The 23,629-nt window shown below is 32.6% G+C and overlaps 1 protein-coding gene across 1 annotated transcript; it reads right to left on the bottom strand.

Moving 5' to 3' along the window:
- Nucleotides 1-403: 403 nt before the first annotated feature.
- On the bottom strand, nt 404-22,402 carry LOC139487742 (putative neutral ceramidase C). Its single transcript, XM_071272784.1, has 19 exons — nt 21,397-22,402; nt 19,873-20,022; nt 17,465-17,641; nt 16,998-17,125; nt 13,786-13,863; nt 13,307-13,427; nt 12,674-12,802; nt 12,023-12,109; nt 11,158-11,262; nt 7,785-7,866; nt 6,692-6,804; nt 5,837-5,931; nt 5,212-5,251; nt 4,499-4,597; nt 4,075-4,170; nt 2,635-2,778; nt 2,151-2,204; nt 1,662-1,747; nt 404-884 (listed from the first exon to the last, which is right to left on the bottom strand). The coding sequence occupies exons 1-19, from the start codon at nt 21,514-21,516 to the stop codon at nt 584-586; spliced, it is 2,205 nt and encodes a 734-aa protein (XP_071128885.1). The 5' UTR covers nt 21,517-22,402; the 3' UTR covers nt 404-583.
- Between the last annotated feature and the right edge of the window lie 1,227 nt (nt 22,403-23,629).

Raw genomic sequence — 23,629 nt, 5'->3', positions numbered from 1 at the left:
GAATCAATCAGAGGATTGCCTATGTTTGTACTGATGGGTATGTCATCAGAATCAATCAGAAGATTGCCTATGTTTGTACTGATGGGTATGTCATCAGAATCAATCAGAGGATTGCCTATGTTTGTACTGATGGGTATGTCATCAGAATCAATCAGAAGATTGCCTATGTTTGTACTGATGAGTATGTCATCAGAATCAATCAGAAGATTGCCTATGTTTGTACTGATGGGTATGTCATCAGAATCAATCAGAAGAACAATCCACATATTGAGACAGTCATTTAAAGTTGATCTTATGATAGGGTTATCAAAGCTGCATCTAAATATAATCTATTAAAATTGTGACACATTGTTCAAGATGCCTTGTGAACAATTGCATTCATAAAAAGAAAACAGAAAAATGCTTGAAACAAGATTGGTTTAATTACAAAATTATAAAACAATCAAATAAATTAGTAACAATCAAATATAATTAAAGAGACAAAATCATTGCTAAATTCACTGCAAACAAATATGACTAGCATACATTTACCCTAGAATAACTAGTGTGGAATGAAATCTACACAAAAAATATCAAAATTCAATTAACCTACATTTTGTGGAATTTGAAATTTTGATGCAAGTATATCATTTGTCAAAGCCATATTCTGCCTAATTTTTTCTTTCAATGATGACTTTTGAAGTTTTCTTTTATAAAAGTCTTTGAGCGAAGTAACTTTGAATTGTTTTGTTTTTCCATGAAAAGTTGTAATGGATCCACTTATTTCTTTCCAATTTCCAAAGTACTGAATACGATAAGTTCCAATCTGTTGGTCAGCAGGAATATCCCATGTAATGGTAGCTTGACTTTCACCTAGGAACATGCTGGTTGAATGCCATTCAAATCTAAAAGGTTAATATGTAAAAGATTAACTCAAGAAGAAATTAAAGTTTGTTTTTGATACACACACATGTCCCTCTCGTTCATAGTCAAATTCCTCTTGTCTCAGTTATCTATAGAAACAATCACATAATCAACACAACTTTGAAATGATCAACCGTACCTTTTAACCAAGCAATGCTGTCAAGATACATTCTATTAAAAGTAAGCTTTAGATATTAAGCTAAGAAAACTTGCCTGAATCAATTGTCAACATCTTCTCAGAAGGGAAATTGTGTAAGTTTTAAAAAGACAGATGTCATACCCAAGATTTGCATGGAGCAGAAAAGCCTCTTAAAAAAAATTCAACCATATCAGAGAACGGGTCACTATTACCAAACTAATGACATTTATCATCTACTGTAGAAACATTAATTTTAGTGGGGTTGAAATCTCTTGTTTTTGTCTCTATATAAGATTTCATTGGGATTTAATTTAGTAGTTTCACGTAAATGGAAGTGAGGAAATTTCGTGGACATGTTCTTTCCACAAAATAAAAGAAATTAAATTCTCCACGAAAATTTCTGCTTTTACAGTACTTTGTTTAAAAGACAGTGTTAATCAATAGTAAAATAACTAATTCTAAAAATACCTTCTCAAAAGAGGTCAGACATTTCTCCATTATTTAAATTCTTAGCAGTGCCTTTTCTTATTATATGATCATTATACTTAAAGGAAAGAAATGAACATAAGAAAGAAGACTACAATATACAAGAAATAATAAACATAATCTTAGTATATACTTTGTTGGCCATTGTCCATCTGTGTAAACAGTTGTCCAGTTTTGACCAGGTCCCAACATGTCAACAGTCAGGAATGTATTCTCCCACTGAAAATACAAAAAGTCAAGTTTTATACAAAAGTAATAACAGTTTTCAATGAAATGTGTATGTTTTGTTTGTGATAGTTCTCCGTTATATTTTGCTTACATCTTGGGGATACAATTTATACATGCTGTATGACAAACCAAAGGATTTATTTTTGTGAAAAAAAGTTTAAAGTTAAATATTCTAATGAAATTAAGTCTCAATTGCACAGTTACAAGTAACACAAATATAAGTACACTAAGCTACAATGTTCATTAAAAATAAAAAAATAAATAAAACACAAGTACAATACAGCAAGTGTATACATGCACACGATTGACAAGTGTACACCCCCTTTATGCACAGGGACAATACTATATTATTATAAATATTTAGGGTTTTTGAAACATAAAAAAATGACTCTACCTTTCTATCGTTCCTTGGATTGGCTCCAATAAACTTAACCACAACTGAATCTCCCTGAAATAAAAATGATGAATTATCATTCTTATCAACTGTTCAATTTCTTCTATCATAATCATGGAAGTAATAAAATAACCTAGGTTAGGTACTCCTGAAGGATGCTTGAATGTCAAGGCCTGGTTATAATAAGATTATTTTGTGATGTTTAAAGAAAACTGTAATTCATGTTTTATTTCTTAAGTTGAAATCTTCATGAATATTTATCATATTTCAATGACATCAAAGTCAATACATTCTTATATTTGAACACAAAATTCACTATTTTGCAGCACGTCATGTAAATACCTAACATGGTTCTAAATGATATCCTTCTTTTGTGTTGAAGAACACCGAGACAAAATAAAGGTAGCATCTTCATATTGAAGAAGTAATCAAGTTAGATAACTGCTTGTCTTCTGTTCAACTTTATAGTGTTATTTAAACTTACCTGTTTGTATGACGGTTTGGCATCAACCACAACATCACCATAATGTGAACCAAATGGTGCATGATCAAATACAACAGGTAACAAAAATGACAGCTGCTTGTCTAATAGATTTGGAGGATTAGGTCCAGGTGCTGCAGGTGTTCCCTATATAAGAGAGGGAAGTAAATGTCATTGCTGTTTCAGGTGATAGTATGGCTTTCAACAAGTAATTGCACACAATATTCAGCATAGTATACATGTATATACATGTATATGCATTATTGTGCAATGACAAAAATTCAAAGTAAAGTACGGTCTTAACAGTAAGTGATAACCTGTCAGATTTGAAAATCTTCTACACAGCACAACTCATCATCAAAGAGTTCCATACCAAATATAAACAAGAGGCTGTCACAACGACAGCAAACCGGATTTATTAACATTTATTTGTGTCCTGGCAATATCACAAGAACCATTACTAATGAATGGTGAAAGTGAAAATCGTCAATATCAAATTTGACCTCCATTTTGTCATCAGTATCAACATATTAAAATTTGAAAAGCTTAGATTGAATGGTTCATGAGTAAATGCAATAAAGTGAATGGAAACGCCATTTTACGATCTTTCAAGAACCATAACTCCTGAACGGTAAAAGTCAAAATCGTCATTATTGAACTTGACCTCTATTTTGTCATCAGTAACAACATATAAAAATTTCAAAAGCTTTGGTTGAATGGTTCATGAGAAAATGCACGGACACAACTGGAAACACCATTTTTCAATCTTTCAAGAACCATAACTCCTGAACGGTAAAAGTCAAAATCGTCATTATTGAACTTGACCTCCATTTTGTCATCAGTAACAACATATTAAAATTTTGGAAGCTTTGGTAGAACAGTTCATGTGTAAATACACGGACACGACTGGAAACTCCATTTTTCAATCTCACAAGAACCATAACTCCTGAACGGTAAAAGTCAAAATCGTCATTATTGAAATTGACCTCCATTTTGTCATCAGTAACAACATATTAAAATTTGGTAAGCTTTGGTAGAACAGTTCATGCGTAAATGCACGGACACGACTGGAAAAACCATTTTTCAATCTTTCAAGAACCATAACTCCTGAACGGTAAAAGTGAAAATCGCCATTATTGAACTTGACCTTCATTTAGTTGTCAGTAACAACATATTAAAATCTTAAAAGCTTTGGTTGAACGGTTCATGAGTTTATGCAAGGACAACATTTGATTGCCGCCCGCCAGCCGGCCGTACATCCCCAAATCAATAACCAACATTTTTGTCACAAAAATCCGGTTAAAAATATAAAACCAGAAAAACATGATAAAAGGCCAGACCTCTTTTATATATTATCTTCCTTGCAATAAAAACATTCCATATTGAAATGTGCAAGGATATTATTTGAATTATTCAATTAGATTATTAAGTGAAAGTACAAACCTTAGCCATGGCTTCAGCTAAAATCTCAAACTGTTGAATATATGCCTCTAATGTGTGTGGACCAAAAATAGTAGATCCTGCTTCATATCTCTGTGCCTGGAAGATAAAGTAAATATCATATGAACTTTAAAATAACAATGGAATTTTCTGTTTCTCTCGAATTGCAGAGCTTTGTTTCCTGGTTGGCAAGCTCATCAAATATTCTTAGAAAACATGAATCAAAGTACAAGCTCCATTTTTTTTTTTAATTTCAATGTTTGACAAGTAAAAATCTGTCAAGTTTCATTCAGACTACCCTAGAAGTTACATAATAAAAGACAAAACTTAAATTACTTTATAAGATAAACAGATGAAAAGTAATGACTAGAAATATATTTTTGAAAGGGTCAGCAATTTAAAACATGTAAATAAAAGTATGACATACCTGATATTCTTCAAACGTAGCAACATAATCAGCATAGTCATTAGATAGTCCTGCTATAACTGGAATGGTATCTGCTGGGAACCCGTTCATAACTAAGGTCTAAAGAGACAAGTAGAACAAGGATGTTGATATGAATAAATCTTTACCAAAAGACTAATGAATAACTATTCCATAACATATTTACTGTCTGTCGTTGTAAACTGAAGTCTCTTTTTGAGGCACACCAGTTTAAGCTGTTTATTATAATGTTAATTGTAATAATACCAGATTCTTCAGCAATGTTTTTAAATATGTGAAACAAAACTATTTACTTACAATTAAATAATCTTTGTTAGCAAATTTTACTGTCTTGTTATTATTGTTTAATAGTAATCCTTTCAAATTTGAAGGTTATCAAACAAGATATGTTTTACCCTACCACATTCTTCATGTGCCTGTCCCAAGTCAGCAACCTGTAGTTCAGTGGTTGTATTTTGTTCATGTCTGTCATATTTGTTTTTCGTAAATAGTTTTGATATAAATTAGGCTATTAGTTTTCTCAATTGAATTGTTTCCTATATTCCATGTCATGGCCTTTTATAGCCAACCATTTTTCTCATTGTTGAAGGTTGTACAAATAATTGCTTACATCCACTTCATTTGAACTTTGGTAGATAGGTGTTTCATTGGCAATCATACCACATCTCTTTATTTTTATATAAGAAATAGCATACCTTTTTCACTGCATCTCTAGTTCTTCTACCTGACATAGTTCTGTAAACAAAAATCAAATACTAATTGGTATTCAACTTTCCATGGCAACTGTTATATCATTATAATTTGTTGATTTCACTTACCGAACTAATTGTTTTTCACTGTTTTCTTGGATTATCAACCTTTCATTTTAACAATTCCCCTCTTCATAAAAAATTCCCAATTATACATGCATATTCTTAAAGCTAGCTCCTTACAAACCAATATGAAACTGAAATTTAAAATGTAAAAAGGAATGAACAAAAAAAATATCGAAAACATAGGCTAAAACAACATTTTTTAAACATTTTTAAGAAAAGTTCAGCACTGCTATGAAACTCAGTCCTTTGAAAATATTAATTTTTACATTGTTTGAGGGCCTCAATGAAAATTAGACTATTTCTAATTGAGTTACCCTCTTTAAATAAAGAATTTATTATTATTATTATTATATTATTATTATTGCTGATGACAAGCTTAAAGAAATTGAAAATCTGTTAAAGTTATTGACCGTCCATTTTCTTCTGATATATCTTTGGGTAATGACCTGTTGAAGTGCTTTGGCTATCATGCAACGATGTTTTATGTGTATGCTATATTTCTTACGTAAATTCTGCTGGAACAGCAATTAAAGCTAATTGCCCAATCCTCAATAACTGAACATCTACAATTTCTGGTTCCCACATATATGGAGATGACATCTAACAATGATAAATCAAAACAAACACATTGTTAGGGTAGAATATTTGAATTTGTTAACATTGTACAGACCATCTATTTCATTAAACAAATTTTGATTTGATCATTGCTTCAAGTGATGCTGATTGAAGACAGGCACTTTATGTTTTTACAGTATCCAGTTGTACTTCAAGTTTAATTTTCTTTCTGTTCTTACCCCTTCAGTATCTGATAATATAAGAAATATTTCACAAAAGTATCCAATATATTTGGAAAGGACTTTTATAACATTTGTTATTCCCTTATTTTAGTATGACCTTTGACCTAAGATGAATTTAGCTATTTTTTTTTTAGGTCTTTAATATTTTGTAATATAACTCTTGGTATGCTACTTTTCTCATTTTTTTAGTATCCAATATTAATGACTTAAGAATCTGACACAGTACCTTCCTTTCCAGTTAAAACAAGAATGTGTCCGAGGTACACGGATGCCCCACTCGCAGTATCATTTTCTATGTTCAGTGGACTGTGAAATTGGGGTAAAAAACTCTAATTTGGCATTAAAATTAAAAAGATTATATCATAGGGAAAATGTGTACTAAGTTTCAAGTTGATTGGACTTCAATTTCATCAAAAACTACCTCGACCAAAAACTTTAACCTGAAGGGGGACGAATGGAGGGACGAACGAACACACAGACCAGAAAACATAATGCCCCTCTACTATTGTAGGTGGGGCATAAAAAAGTTTTAGTTTAGTATCAGACATATTACTAGTTCTCACCTCTCCAGTATCCAGCAGTATAGGTTTTGGTTTGTGACATGCTATTTGTTCAGCTGTTGGTGCTTTCAGAAAACTACTTATCAAGTTCCAGAATGGGTTGGTTGAGTTGGATCCTAAGTGAGATACAAAGATTTACATTATTCCAAAATCTTAGCACCTATATTGCAATCATTTAACCATGACATTATTGTTATAATATCTTTCTTGATTAAGTTCACACCTTGATGTAGTTTACATTGATATACATTTGTAGCATCTTATTCAAATCAAACTTCCTTAAATCTAAAATGTGATTACTTAACTTCAAGCATTATATCCTCCCATAACATTAATTGTGTGGTTCACATCTTTCAGTCTAGTCTTTTATAAAATTTACTACAGTAATGTATATCTTCTTTCAAGAGATCAAATCTACTTTAACAGACCATATTACATTTCAACTTCTTACACACAGGACAGAAAATATACACACCACACAAATCAACTTATTGAAATTATTTATAAAACAACTTGGTTCTGTATGATCTATTTCAATATGAATACTTATGGCCTTGACAGCTTCTTATTGTAATTAAGTGTGTTTCTGCATAAAAATCAGGAAGTGGTGACAAACAAAATCCCACTCAAGTTAACATTAATTTATGTTCAAAATTTATAATGGTGCACGAATATAACATTCTTTTCCTTTTCCTGTTCTTGTTTATAAATTCAAGATATAATTTGGTTGAAATAAACAATTAAAGGAAGATAACTCCATATTTTGCTATTATTCTAACCACTAATTAAATAAAGAATTATCAGACATGTGGAAATGAAAGACCTACCATTACTTACTCAGAATAAGGGTTACATCAAAATTTTTTTCAGCCTGATTCTTACAAAGACTGGCCCTGAAGTAACTGATTGTCATCTTAACATTTCTAAATAAACAATTTTTCACTTTGATGACTTTCTTAAAATCTGCTGTATGTTTTATCAAGAATATGACAATTGTTTTCATTTCGTGTGTTTGAGCTTTAGATTTCACCATTAGGTGAGGGACTTTTTGAAAAAAGTGCCTTGGAGTTCTGTTTATTGTTATTTTTCTTTTTACCTTGTTCAAAATTGAATGCCCCAGGTCCATCAGTAGTTCCAGCTGCAAAGCTGTATCCCATGGCAGGCTTACAGGTTTTTACCTGTAAAAAGACAAATATTATACAGGTTATTTACTTGGGCATGTTTAATGTTCTAAAACTGTGGCCGTGTTCACATTGACCTAAATTTGGTGTTGTGTTAGTGTAACTCACACGTAAACTAAACACAATTGCGTTCCCATTGATAAAACTCAATGTTTACATGTAGTTTAAATCATGTTTTACCTAAACACAGTCGATAGTCAATGTAGGCCTTGTGTAGGTTAAGTGTACACAAAACTAGGCATTTAGGACATTAGTTTTATCGTGTATATATTTAAGGAGGAAACTATTTTTGAGTAAAATTGATATTTTTGATAATTATAAGTTGTCTAAATTTTTACAGATTAAAAAAATTAACGTACTTTATTAATCCCTAATCAAGACTCAAAGCAGCATCATTGCCGAACCCATAAGGCAGCAACCAATTGATTTTCGGGGGAGGGGGGTTATTATAGTTGAGTATAAAACATAAAGGCAAGGGGGGTGGGGGTGGTGAGCTATGGATTTTGTTTTGGAAACTAAAAAAGTTTCCAGTTTTTGGCCCTGAAAAAAAATTGTTTGTTTCACCCTCATCTGCCACTATGTATAATTCTAAAATTGATTTCGACTTGTCACCAAAATTTGTCCTGAAAAAAATCAATAGCTCACGCCCCCCTCCCCCTCCATAAAAAATGAAGTAAATAATTGTTGCCTAATTCATTTGAAAAGGTCTTCCCGAATTGACTTGACGTACACAGAAATATTCGCCACTGGTCATTACTCAAAAAACGATTCACGAATAAATGCATGACTAAAACAAGTGTGAGGTAAATGATATGTTTGTCTAGTATCTCAGATCCATTAAATAACACGTAAAATAAATATAAAAAAAAAACACTACCCTATTCCTTTACCAAATACCATGGAGAAGAAATACCATTTGAAACGAACAGAAAAGATAACAAGAGGCTCTCAAGAGCCTGAATCGCTCACCTGAATTTTTTTTGGTTTAATCTCTCATCAATGATTATTTTGGCTTTTCAATTTATTTAAATGTTCTTTGAATCGTCCTATTTTCTTCAAAAGCAAAAAAAAATCATTTTCTCCTATGTTCTATTTTAGCCATAGGAGCTATGTTTCTTGACATACAAGGAAATGAAATATAAAATTTATACTAGATACTCTGAAACTCTGAAACTCATTTAGCCTAAGTTTGGCTGAAATTGATACAGCAGTTTCATAAGAGAAGATTTTTTAAAGTAAGTCAACATGATGAACAAATTGTGAAAAGTCTTTAAAGGGCAATAACTCCTAAAGAGGTCAATTGACAATTTTGGTCAAATTGACTTATTTGTAGATCTTACTTTGCTGATCATATTTGCTGTTTACAGTTTATCTTTATCTATAATAATATTCAAGATAATGACCAAAAACTGCAAAATTTCCTTAAAATTACCAATTAAGTGGCAGCAACCCAACAATTGGATGTTTGATTCATCTGAAAATTTCAGGGCTGATAGATATTGACCTAATGAACATTTTTACTCCATGTCAGATTTGCTCTTAATGCTTTCGTTTTTGAGATATAAGCCAAAAACTGCATTTGACCCCTATGTTCTATTTTAAGTAACGGCGGCCATGTTTTTTGACGGATCAAAAATCAAAGCACACACTTTGTGCAGGATAATCTAAGGAACAACCATGCTAAGTTTTAACCAAATCCATTCAGTAGTTTCAGAGGAGAAGATTTTTTAAAGTTAGCAAATATGATGAACAAATTGTGAAAAATTGTCATTAAAGGACAATAACCCCTTAAGGGGTCAATTGACAATTTTGGTCATATTAACTTATTTGTAGATCTTACTTTGCTGATCTTTTTTGCTGTTTACAGTTTATCTTTATCTATAATAATATTCAAGATAATGACCAAAAACTGCAAAATTTCCTTAAAATTACCAATTAAGTGGCAGCAACCCAACAATGGTTTGTTTGATTCATCTGAAAATTTCAGGGCTGATAGATCTTGACCTAATGAACATTTTTACCCCATGTCAGATTTGCTCTAAATGCTTTCGTTTTTGAGATATAAGCCAAAAACTGCATTTGACCCCTATGTTCTATTTTAAGTAACGGTGGCCATGTTTTTTGACGGATCAAAAATCGAAGCGCACATTTTGTGCAGGATATACTAAGGAACAATCATATTAAGTTTCATTCAAATCCATTCAGTAGTTTCAGAGGAGAAGATGTTTGAAAAATTGTTAACGACGACAGACGACGACGACGACGACGGACGCCAAGTGATGAGAAAAGCTCACATGGCCTTTTAGGCCAGGTGAGCTAAAAATGTAGTGATCCCTAATATCTCAATCCTTTTTTTTTCGGCTGTAAGCACGCTGTTGCAGCTAACGTTTTCTAATGCGTTATCGAGACTTCTCTTGTATATTCAAACTACTGCAAATTATAAAAATGGCTTTCTTAAAGTAGCAACCACTTAACTTAAAAAAAGGGGGAGAGTTATTTTTTTTATCTGAGTCAGATTTTTTTTCGCGCGTACGTTTTTATTCCTTTTTTTTCGATGCTGGTTATCAAATACTTTTTTTTCAATTTTTAACACTATAATGTATGGGGACACTCTTGATTCAGAACATTTTTTTTTTATCATCTGTATGACCATTTTTTTTTTTTATCAAATTGGAGATCGGAATATTTCCATTCCCATCCTCCGCCCCCCTTTTGAAGTCAATTGGTTGTTCCCTTATCGCTAGAAAAAATTTCCAAAAATTTTGAATTCAGTTCTACGTAATGAACATTTAAATGACATATAGTTTACAAGTGGGAACAAATCTTATGTACAGGTAGCTAAACAAGGTGTATAAATGTGAACAAATGTAATGTGAAACCAGTGTACACTACACTAAACTAATTGTAAACATGTTTACTCTACACAGCGTTTGGTGTGAACACGGCCTGTGATTCCCTTCTCATGCAGAGTTTTATTCTATAGTGAATAGGCACAACATTTTTTAAGACATTTTTTCAGCAAACAGGAAGTAAATAATGGAGAAACTGAGAACATGTCATACAGTATTGCATACCCAGATGAAGCTTTGTGTCATATATCAAGAAGATAAAACTTATATAGTATAAAGTATAAAGTATATCACCCTTTTTTTAGCAGGAGTATAATAAGCATATCTGGGTTTTTTTTATACTCTTGTAATTTTGTTATCAAATTCTTTATATACGAACCTACAATTAATTGACAAGCTATAATTTACAATTTCTGTTTAACTTTGAGTATTTACAAACCTTAGTTGTAGCATTCAGCTGCACCTCAACTTTTGTCATATCTACATAAGAATGGCGGAAATCTACTGGACCTGTCAACATTGTTTTGGCGGAATCATATAGTTCCTGTAAAACGAAGCACATTTAATACAATTTTATTTTATTTGAATAAAAAAAAAAACCAGTAACATTTTGAATGTTCCTGGAATTTAGTTTCACATATTTAAAGATTGCCGCTTAATGCAAAATGGAAAATATGAATTGGATTATCTCCCCTGTTGTATGTAGGGCTAAATTTTTATTTCCTTTAGCCACATTCACCATTTTCATATTACAACTGTGAAAAGAATCATCAACATCTGTCAAGCCATTTAGGAGAAGTTTTGCTTATCAGAGACTATTATCACATATTGCAATATTGGTAAATTTTATATCTCCCCTTTAACATTTAGGATCAGAATTATATTCTTTTGTGCATATCCTCAGTTGGTGTACTACAACTGTGTAAAATTTCACCAATATTTGTCAAGTCATTTATGATGAGTTGTGCTTCCAAGGCTCATTGATAGATAGACAGATAGTAGAGTGATTCCTATATATCCCCCCTACCTTCCAAATCAAAGTTAGTTGACATGGAATAATAATTAAGATATAATTTCAACATATCTGATATTAAAAAACATTACAAGTAAATGAGTCTTTACATAACATGCACTGCACCTGAAGCAAAAGACAGATATATTTAACATTATTCTGTGACTGGTGAATTTGTATTGTACAATTAAACAGACAGTATTATAATAATAGACAAAATTGTATATTATATATGCAACACAATTCTCTTTTTTAATTAATTGACATGTAAAAACTTAGTCAACAAACTTACCAATGCCTTTTTATATTGGTTTTCTGCAATGATTTTTGTGCTGTCAAACATATCTTTTCCTGGTCCAAAAGCTACACACATTTCATTCTGAAATACATTGTAAAATGTAACCATAGACAAATAGTGAAAATATCATTTTAAACATTGCTATTAAAAGATTCCTTGCAGACATGTTTTAAAAAATCTTCTTAAGAAAATGTACAATAAACAATAATAGACCACTTTCGAGTTTGTCAGTTACCGGATCAAATTCATCAATTATGCGTACCTCTATGACATCATTTACTAGATAGAAGGGATCGCCTGTATACCTGCACTATTAAGGCTCATCAAGCATCTTAGTGATCGTCATTGTGCAGGATAAACTAGAAATAATATTTGTTCCGTAGGTACCTAATACCAATTCCCTTATGAAAGCAGTGCTGAATATCAATTATAAAAATTTAATTTGCTGAATAATTCGTGCAATATAGCATTATCATTTTCCCACCAATTGCTCAACAAAGGAACGGAAGTGATGAAACCCCTAAACGCATGAATGACGTTCACTAAAACCAAATTTTTTGACAGATTTGCAACGAATTCGGCAGTTGTCTATAATAACATGTTAAATAAGAAAATGAAATTAGAAATGAAAAATGAGACACTTACCCTGCCATTACATGTACTGTGTGGTGAGTCACATGGTTTCCCTGTATCTAAACACCTTGGACCAGCTGTATTTGGAGAAACATCACCTTCATTAGCTTGAGCAAAAGCAGCAACAAATTTACCATTTGCCTGTTTTAAAATAAGATTTATGAATTGAGTAAAACTAAGTTTTAAAACTTCTAGCAATACACCTTACCATTATTTGTCCGCCATTACTGGATATCACACAGGTTCCCGTAAAATTTTGACCTCTTAATTCAAAATATCTGACGCCACAATGGAAAAGTGATGAAAATAAGAATGGGCAAGAAAGTATTGGAAAAAAGTTATTGATTTTACAGCGGAATCCATTGAGTGTGTAGAGAAATGTAATATCTTTGGTTAGCTTGCTTGTTAGCTGAACCGTGAAGTCATTGTTGGGATAGGTAAACTACCCTACTTTGAGAATAGACTAGTCCAACAGAAAACTAATCAATTTGTCTGTTGGGCTATGCTACTTCGAAAGGAGGGTAGTATACATGACCTAATAATGACTTCACGGTTCAGCTAACAAGCAAGCTAACCAAAGATATTACCTTTGGCTACACACTCAATGGAATGCGCTGTAACGGTTCTTATAATTGTATTTCTTACAAATGATGGGAAGGCTCCTCCATTTTTGTTCATCTCAAACAGTTGTTCTGCATAACCTTTGTTATCACTGCTGATTAAATGGTTGGTGTTATTCATACTCGTACAATGAACTGCAAACCAACTAAAAAATAAAAATAATTAAATATCTGCTATAACAACTAATGTATGTTCAGAGTAATTAAAAAATATTGAAAAATATTAAAATATGAATGATAAGACCAGTACATAATATGATTAAGCATGTTTCGTATAAAATTGTGGGTTACCCTATCATCTTTGATGTCAAAACTTATAGAGTAAACTATTTAGATAATTACCTGATATAAAGGCAATACTCATTTGAAATCTTACTGTTTTGTATTAAATAATTATCGATAACAGTAACTCTTTAAATGCAAATATTAAGTGTGTGATATGACCAATATTGCCTTGACAGTGAAATGTTCCTTGCTGCTGCGTAAATGATGAATTAAACTTACCTTATCATTCCAATGTCCTTCTCTTCTGCATCAACAAGTTTTAGTACAGTCATGTTCTTATCTACGTCATGCTTATATCTGAAAGAAAGTTTTTCAATCATGTCCTCTAATATAACGAGATATATTTTGATATACATTGTATTATAAAACAGACATGTTTACAGTATCAAATGTAATTCTTAAAACATTATTTTTCATTGACTGTTTCTTTAAAAATATAAATGCTAAATATATCATCAATACAATGTTCAGATGCAGTTTTATAAGATATAAATGCAAAAAAAAATTCTTTAAAACCAAAACCAGGTGCTCCGCAGTGCCCAGCTTTATACGACCGCAGAAGTCGAACCATGAACAGTTGGGGCAAGTATGGACACAACATTCAAGCTTGATACAGCTCTGAATTTGGATTGCCATTAAAGTTTTGACATTATATGAGTTTCTGACACAAACCAAATGTCAAAATCTTACAAATCTATTGCGCAATATTGTGCAATTAAAGACTTCTTCTTTTAACTTTTCAAAAATTTTGAATTTGAGAAATTTAAAAACAAGAATGTGTCCAAAGTACACGGATGCCCCACTCGCATTTCATTAAAAACTACCTTGACCAAAAACTTTAACCTGAAACTCCCACTTTCATTTTCTATTTTAAGTGGACCGTGAAATTAGGGTCAAAAGTCTAATTTGTCATAAAATTAGAAAGATCATATCATAAGCAACAAGTGTACTATGTTTCAAGTTGATTGGACTTCAGCTTCATCAAAAACTACCTTGACCAAAAACTTTAACCTGAAAATCCCACTTTCATTTTCTATGTTCAGTGGACCGTAAAATTGGGGTCAAAAGTCTAATTTGGCATTAAAATTAGAAAGATCATATCATAAGCAACAAGTGTACTAAGTTTCAAGTTGATTGGACTTCAGCTTCATCAAAAACTACCTTGACCAAAAACTTTAACCTGAAACTCCCACTTTCATTTTCTATGTTCAGTGGACCGTGAAATTGGGGTCAAAAGTCTAATTTGGCTTTAAAATTAAAAAGATCATATCATAAGCAACAAGTGTACTAAGTTTCAAGTTGATTGGACTTCAGCTTCATCGAAAACTACCTTGACCAAAAACTTTAACCTGAACGGACGCACAGACTGACGCACAGACGAACGGAGCCACAGATCAGAAAACATAATGCCCCTCTACTGGGCGCACTACGTTTGCGCGCATTTAGGGATTAAAATGTTTTACGTTTGCGCGCAGCTTTTGATTACATTTGCGCGCATTCATTTTACAGGTAAATTCAGGTAAAAATTTAAATTAAATTACAATTGACTATATATATCTTTCATGTTCATAATAAACATGACTATCAATATTTAATTTTGAAAATATTTCTTAATTCAAATTATAATTTGTTCATATAAAATTGTAAAACAAATTTTAAAGTGAGCATTATAAAATCCGTAGTATAGCTTAAGACACACATGTAACTTCATTGCGAATGTTTCAGAATAAAAAGTGTTTCAATGAATAGTGATCGTTTTTAAAATTAGTAAATAATTTAAGTTATTTTTTTAAAGTTACACCAAGGCACAAACATGGAGTTTCGGCACGTAACAACATGTGAAGTAATGAATTTATCAATTATACCTTTACCTTTTTTAAGATTAGCTATGTTTAAGCATTTTAACAATTTTATCTGTATAGATTTCTAGGATTTAGTGCTTGTGCAAAATAAAACGGAATTATCTTGCTCGAAATCCCACTTCCACCTCATCGTTGGTGAGCAGGGTAAATAATTGAACAAATTATAAATAAATAAGTATTATTACCTGTATTTTACCTGGGTTTACCTGTCAAAAAAATGCGCGCAATTGTAATCAAAAGCTGCGCACAAACGTAATGATTTTTGCGTGCAAATGTAGTGGTAATGCGCGCAAACGTAATGCACCGCCTCTACTATCGAAGGTGGGGCATAAAAAACATTTATTTTGGGCCCCCTTTTTTTCCCCTAATTCTTAACTATTGGGACCATGACCCCCAAAATTAATCACAACCTTCCTTTAGTGGTATTAAACCTTCTTGTAAAACATTATAGAGATCCATAAACTTAAACACAAGTTATTGTTTGTAAACTAGAAAAATGCTTCTTTTTGGCCCTTTTTTGGCCTCTTATTCCTACATATTCGGGAATATTAACTTCAAACTGAATTCTAGCCTTTCCTGTGTTGTATGGAAATGTGTGGTACAATGTCAGAGAGATCCATACAGTTACACACAAGTTATTGTCTTAAAACTACAAAAATGCTTGTTTTTGGTCCTTAATTCCTAGACCTTTTTTCCCAATAACCCTTTAAATAAATCCCAACCTTCTACTTATACAATTTCAGAGTAATTGAAAAACTAATACACAACTTTTTGTTCTGAAACTAGATAAATGCTGTTTTTGGCCCCTTTGGGCCCCTAATTCCTAAACCTTTGGGACCATAACCCCTAAAATCAATCCCAAGCTTCGTTTTGTGGTTATAAACATTGTGTTAAAATCTTGTTGATTTATGATTACTTATTCAAAAGTTATTATCCGGAAACAATCTGTCTTTGGACGACGCTGACGACGACGTGATACCAATATATGACGAAATATTTTTTTTATTTTTACGGTCGTATAAAAACAATTAATTTTTAAAGAATATTCAGTTAGCAAGCTCAAAGTCCTGATTCAATTGTCAATAAAATGCTTCACTGAGGGCATCGTTATATGACTGCAGGGATCAATTTGTCTGGAAAGTAGAAAAATGCTTCTTTTTGGACCTTTTTTAGCCCTTAATTCCTATTCTACTGCCCTCAACACTCCTAAAATAAATCCCCAAAATTTTTTTTGCTGTCGTATAAAAAACAAATCTACACTTTTGTATGACCTTGATCTTAGACCATGTGACTATAAAATCAATAGGGATCTTCCTCTTTAATCATTTTTAAGTGTGATCACCTATCTGAGATTGTATTCTCATATATATCCTGAAACCAATTTAAGTTGTAACCAAAAGGACTGACTGACTGATGGATAAAAAATTGAACATTGTTAAAGATCAATTGGACTTTTTTTTTAAAGTATTCACTGTTGACTCAATGAAAGGGATACAACTCTTCTTAAATTTCTAATTAATTTCTACTGTACCAGTAAAATTCTGTAACAATGTAAACCCCCTTTATTACCTGGCTCTTTCTTCTGGTGGGTTGTACAAATAAGATGTAGGACTTCTGTTTATATTACTCTCCAACAATTCTCCACTGTTTACATAGATATTCCCTGGCTTCTGGTTACTGTGAGCCCTATCTATACTCTAGTAAATGTAAAATCAAATCTTTGTAAAATTCTAATTATATAAATATCTTATATAAATTCTACTAAACTGTAGCAAAACAATATTGGATAAACATTAAATGGCAAATGTAAAATGTAAAATATAATGGCCATTGTTAAAATGTGACACGGAAATGGACATAACCAGTTTTACATTTATATGTATAAGTATTAATCACATTACTACAAAATTGGTTTAAATATTAACATTGACATATCATACATGTATTAAAAGCAATAATTTCCTGATTATCTAATTGGTGTCCACTGTCTTGAGCAAATAACATTCCGTAAAGATCATCTATTTAAATGAATTTACCATAATAATTCCTTCTACCAAAGCATCAAAAGACTCTTTGACAAAACCAAGAGATGTAATATCATACAGAAGATATTGATGGAATCCACCCGGTCCAGAATGTGTGTGTGTACCACTGATACATAAATTTCTTTCAGTATATAGGTTACCATATTTAGATTTTAATCGTTTTACTATCTGAAATAAAATAAATCATAAATAGCATAGTAGCAAGGTATTGGTGATAAGATCAAATGTTAATATTTTATAGAACAATAGCAGGAATGATACAGATGTGTCAAAAATGGTTGAGCAGTTGGAAATTAGGAACTTGAGGTCCAAATTACATACAGACAAACAAAACCTGGATAGCTTTTATATATTTTGTGTGACAATGACAATGAGCATGGCTAAAACTCAAAATGGTCGTAGAATGAATGTAGTCAGGTCGCAAGACGAGCGTGATGGGGACGGCATGAGCGTGCTAGAATCGTACTATGGTCTTGAATAGTGTCATACAAACATGAAATAGTAGAATCGTTTTTGGGTTAAAGAAAGAATGTGATGGTCGTAGTAATGTCACTGTGAGATCGTAAAGTTATATCTCCGACTTAAATCGCGCTTTGGCTACACTTTCGCTAAGCTATTGCTACAATGGTACAGCGACCTTTACAATCTAACTACGACCTGATTTTGCCAAGACCACACCAATATTGTTTTGAACTGGTTCAATGTTGGCCACGATCATCATGATCCTAAAGATCTCACCACGAACGTACCATGACCTTTCTGCGATCTACATGATCACACTACAATCATCAAAATTTGCAGTTTTTTCAGAGATCGTAGTGCGATTGTGGCCTAGTTTGATTGCGGTATAAACCTTAACCAGGTGCTCCGCAGGGCACAGCTTTATACGACCGCAGACGTCGAACCCTGAACAGTTGGGGCAAGTATGGACACAACATTCAAGCTTGATCCAGCTCTGAATTTGGATTGTGATCAAATTCTTGACATAATATGAGTTTCTGACACAAAACAAATGTCAAGATCTTACAAATCTATTATGCAATATTGTGCAATTAAAGATTTCTTCGTCAAACTTTTCAAAAATTTGGAGTTTGAGAAATTTGGAAAAAAAAATTGAAAACTACTACCATCCTTCTTTTTTTGGCAATAAGTCCTAAACCTGACATTTCTTTATACATAATTTATAAGCAGTGCAAGGGAGGTAAATTGGAACATACCAAACATTGTATATTACCTTCCTTACACTGCTTTTAAAGTGTCTTAATTGTCCATTGACCAAAAATAACTAGTTTCCTCCCTTTCTTTGCCCCTAATTCCAAAAAATTTTGAGCAATAACCCCCCAAAGTCATTACTAACCATCCCTTGATGGTATGGAAACTTGTGGTATAATTTCAGAGAGATTCATCCACTTATACACAAGTTATTGTTTGAAAACTACAAAAATGCATATTTTGGGCCCCCTTTTTAGCCCCTAATTCCTAAACTATTGGGACCATAACCCCCAAAGTCAATCCCAACCTTCCTTTAGTGGTTTTGATCCTTCTGGTAAAAATTTATAGAGATCCATTCACTTAATCTAAAGTTATTGTCCAGAAAACCTAGTTTTCCCCCTTTTTTTGCCCAATAATTTCACCTTTTTTAGCCCCTAATTCCAAAACATTTTTAGCCATTACCCCCCAAAGTCATTACTAACTATCCCTCCATAGTATGGAAACTTGTGGTATAATTTTAGAGGGATCCATACACTTAAACACAAGGTATTGTTTGAAAACTACAAAAATGCTTATATTGGACCCCCTTTTTGGCCCCCAATTCCGAAACTATTGGGACCATAACCTCCAAAATCAATCTGAACTTTCCTTTAGTGGTATTAAACCTTCTGGTAAAAATTTATAGAGATCCATTCACTAACTCTAAAGTTATTGTCCGGAAACTAAATGCATCTTCGGACAACGCAGACGACGACATGATACCATTATACGACGCAAATTTTTTTTGCAGTCATATAAAAATGTTATATATGAAAATGATCATTTCATTTATATGACCTTGATGTTAAATATGAATAATAAATCCTACACTGACACAATCTTTTCAAAAGCAGACCCCCAAAAAAAAGATATTTTTACTATCCTAAAGTCATGACAGTAACAATCTCTTCAGTTTCCCAACTGAAACATTACTCCTTATATGATACTTGTTCCAGCCAACTGTTTGACAGACAGAACAAGAGACAAATAATTTTTGAGAAAGATATACTGGTGCATAATTAAAGGCAAATTAAAGATGAAATAATTTAAAAGTGAAACCCAATTAAAATAAGTACAATAAATGTGACATAACAGATACCAATTACAATCACTTACTAAAAAAAAGTCTAATAACATTGAATTCTTACCTCCAACTTTAAGCCTTGAGATTGCATGCATGAATCTGTATTGACAAACACTATGCGACTGCTGTTCTTTATATCAGAGATAATAAATGCTCTGCTGTACTGCCTCAAATGTATTCCATGTGTGGTTTGTGCTGGGTTGGCATACCCCATCTAAATTATTAAAGGTAAATTTGATCAATATTCTGGGGATGATTATGTGCAGAAAGAAAATAAACCCTGCAGTGTGGTGAGGTAAATTTTCATTCTAACTTAATCTGTTTTATGTTTCTGTTCCTCACAGAAATTGTTGTTGGTGCCAAATTTCAAAATCATCCACATTTTTGTATTTTCTAGGCTTGAGATACTTTCAATATCACATTGCTACAATTCAAACTTAACAGAGTTTCTCCAAGTGTCGAAACAGATTTTTCAAAAATGTCCATGCCAAAACAGGGTCTGTGTAATACCCAATATATGATTATACACAACTATTTACAGATTTTTTAATATTTTGTTGGTCTCTGGGATGCTCTCTCATTGATGTATACAACAACCAATACCTACTTTTATCTATTCTAATCTGAACTGATTTCTTGTTTTCATGCCTTTTTCTATTTAGAGCTGATTTGAGGATGTGCCCTTTTTTCATGTACACTATACCTTCTGGTATTACATTTTCCAGCAATAACAGTTGGAGCAAGGGCATAACTAGGAGACGTCTTCAAGTAAGTCAAGCCAATTTGTTTAAAGATTTCCATCAAATGTGCATGTTTTAAAGAAAGAATATGGTCTTTCAGTATGTTTTTAAAAGAGCTCATTTTTGTACCTCTATAGAATAAACTGCAAGATGTCATTAGGTTTTTTTATATGGAGTGGAAGTCATATATATAGAACTCTTACCAAAATTCGTCATGTGCCAAGAAAATAGTCGTTTTTTTATGCTAAACTAAAATTTTACACATAGTGACATACATGTAACCGGAGAGCATGAATTTCATTACAAAACTGCTTTGTCTCCACTGGGACTGCTGTGTTACAAGGCAGCGCATTAACTGACTGAGCTAAAGAAGTGCTTACGGCTGACTAAGTATCTACCATATGTTCTAAGGTAGCAAACCCGTCACACTTCCCATCTCAAGAGTCATTATACCATTATGACTCTAACAACACATACCTTAGCTAGAATTCCTCTCTAACGTGGGTTTTTAGTTGGGTGACAATGTAACCGGAGAACATAAATTTCATTATAATATTGCTTGTCACCAAGGGGGCTCGAACCCAGGACCTCTGTGTTACAAGGCAGCGCGTTAATCAACTGAGCTAAAGAAGTACTTCCTTAGCTCAACCGCTTACGGTTGACTAAGTTAGTATCTACTATATGTTAAAAGGGAAGCAATCCCGTCACATACACATAAATTTCATTCAGTTAAAAAAAAATTAACTTGAGGACAACAGGCACAACAAATTCGTCATATATTGACCCAATCCATTTATTTTTTATATACATGTATATGTTTGTTTCAAAAACATGACCCCAGTGCATACCATATCAACTTCTGCAGCTGGTCCTGTGATATCTGAAATTCCTGTGCCTATAATATAATTGGCATCTGCATTACAGCATACTGTTGCTGCAAACAGTAATACAACATATGCATACATCATTTTTTTTACACAAACTAATGCAGTCTAAGTCTTCGCCAAAACAACTGGCAATCACGTGAAACCGATTGACGACTGGTTCAATATATGCTAGTTTGTCTACCCGAGATCTAATGCAAATGATTGCAGTGACAGTTACCAGTATTGATTATAAATTGTGATCGGATCTGGATTTGAAGCGACTGGATTCCGAAAAAAAGTGTCTTCTTTGACGTCCGCGTTAAAGCCGGAATCGTCCATTCTCCTTCTATTTTATGTATTTCTTTATAGACCATCGAATGAGGAAAACAGAGATATGTTAATGTATCTATAGTTGTTAATTTCTGTGTCATTTGGTCTATTGATGCATTGTGGAGAGTTGTCACATTGGCAATCATACCACATCTTCTCTATTGGAGGTATCTATTCATGATAACCACACCGGCTCGGGCGCTAAGTGCATGTACCCCTTTTCTTTTCCCTTCAGTTTTAAGGGCAATCAAATAAGAATATGGAAAAAGTTACTGCTATTAATCTGCTATTGTATTAGCTTATGGATAATACAATCCGGCAAAGAATATTTACAAAATAAAACATCCCCTAAAAAGGAAAATAAACAGTTTCTATATGGATCTTCTATAGTTTTTGCCCAAAACACAAAAAAGGTTTTAAAAAAAATCGTCATTTAAACGCTATTACTCTGATAAGAAGACATCTGACAATTTTTATATGTTGACCTATTTGCAGGTCTTGTCTTGCTGACTATAATTGCATTTTCAAGTTACTATATTTGTCTATTTATCAAAGTTTCTTAATTAACTAGGAATGCCAGTCAGCTTTCCTTCCGAAAGTCGGTGGTCATCTCCGAGCAATCCGGCTTCCTCCACCAATAAAACTGACCGCCACGAAATAGTACACAAGTGTTGAAAGTGGAGTTAAATATCAATCCCTATATATCAATTTATCTCAGTTTTCGAGATAAAAAAACAAAAACAATCTTATTTTGATGAAAATCATTTTTTGCAACTAGTATTTAAAGTTTCTGCATGTCCATCTATCATAGTTTTCAAGAAGATAGGCAAATTTGAAAGAAAAAATAAACCAGTATAATTCGTCATCTAAGGAAGCCGGAATAACTTATGAATAATCATCGGACAGCTCAACATTCTAAACATTTTAGCTACAGTCAGAAGTTTTTCTATACATTGCCGGACAATAAACAAAACTTACATATGTCTTATTTTTAGTCATGATAGTTGGAAGGCGGGATCAACGCACATATCTTTTAAACAATATACCCGCGTGAATAAAAGTTGTGGCCAAGTTTGGTTAAATTTGGCTAAGTAGTCATTACAAAGGAGAAAGTTTTCGTTTACTGACGACGAAGAGGAACCACGACTTACCGGACCACGATACCCGGACGGCGGACGCCAAGTGATAAGAATTGCTTATCACTTGTTCCTGTTGGGCAGCGGTGAGCACAAACGATGCTTACATGCACCAAATCTCTCATTTCCAATAAAAAAAAATGTCATAACAAATTAAATAAGTGATAACGAATTTTAAAAATTGTAATAACGATAAAGATGTCTTTGCAGGTTTATCTAAATTTCAAGTGGGTTTTTAAAACCTCTGTATGAGATGTGTATGACATGTGAATAAACATATTTAATTCACTGGAAATGTGAAAAGAAACGGGGCAATCAACTGTGCATAAGTCGAAGAAAACAGACAACACCAGGACCTGACAAAAAATAAAGAAGACGAAAAAATGAAATTTAAGAGTAAATAAAAATTCCGCAGAACCCGAGGGATATAATAATTTACCCCATGATGGTCAGCGATTTGTAATCCACTATTCGGATACCCCTCGATCGTGTTGCTCATTATAAACTGACGTTGATCAGGTATAGCAGCTAGAGTATTTCTTTCTTATCGTAAAAAGTAGATTTGGTGCATGTCTGTTGTCAAACATCAAGACATAACCGATTCATAAAACATTTGTACAAATATATTATTCCGCACTCAAATTTTTACAAACATGCTATTTTGAAATGAAAACTCTTGTTTATTTCAACTAGTTTATGACTTCAACTGTATCTTTAATACGTTCCGTTCAAGAGCTTCCTTGTAAGTT

The sequence above is a fragment of the Mytilus edulis genome, chromosome 9, assembly GCF_963676685.1.
Source record: "Mytilus edulis chromosome 9, xbMytEdul2.2, whole genome shotgun sequence".
NCBI lineage: Eukaryota > Metazoa > Mollusca > Bivalvia > Mytilida > Mytilidae > Mytilus > Mytilus edulis.
This window is presented reverse-complemented; position numbering and strand designations above follow the sequence as displayed.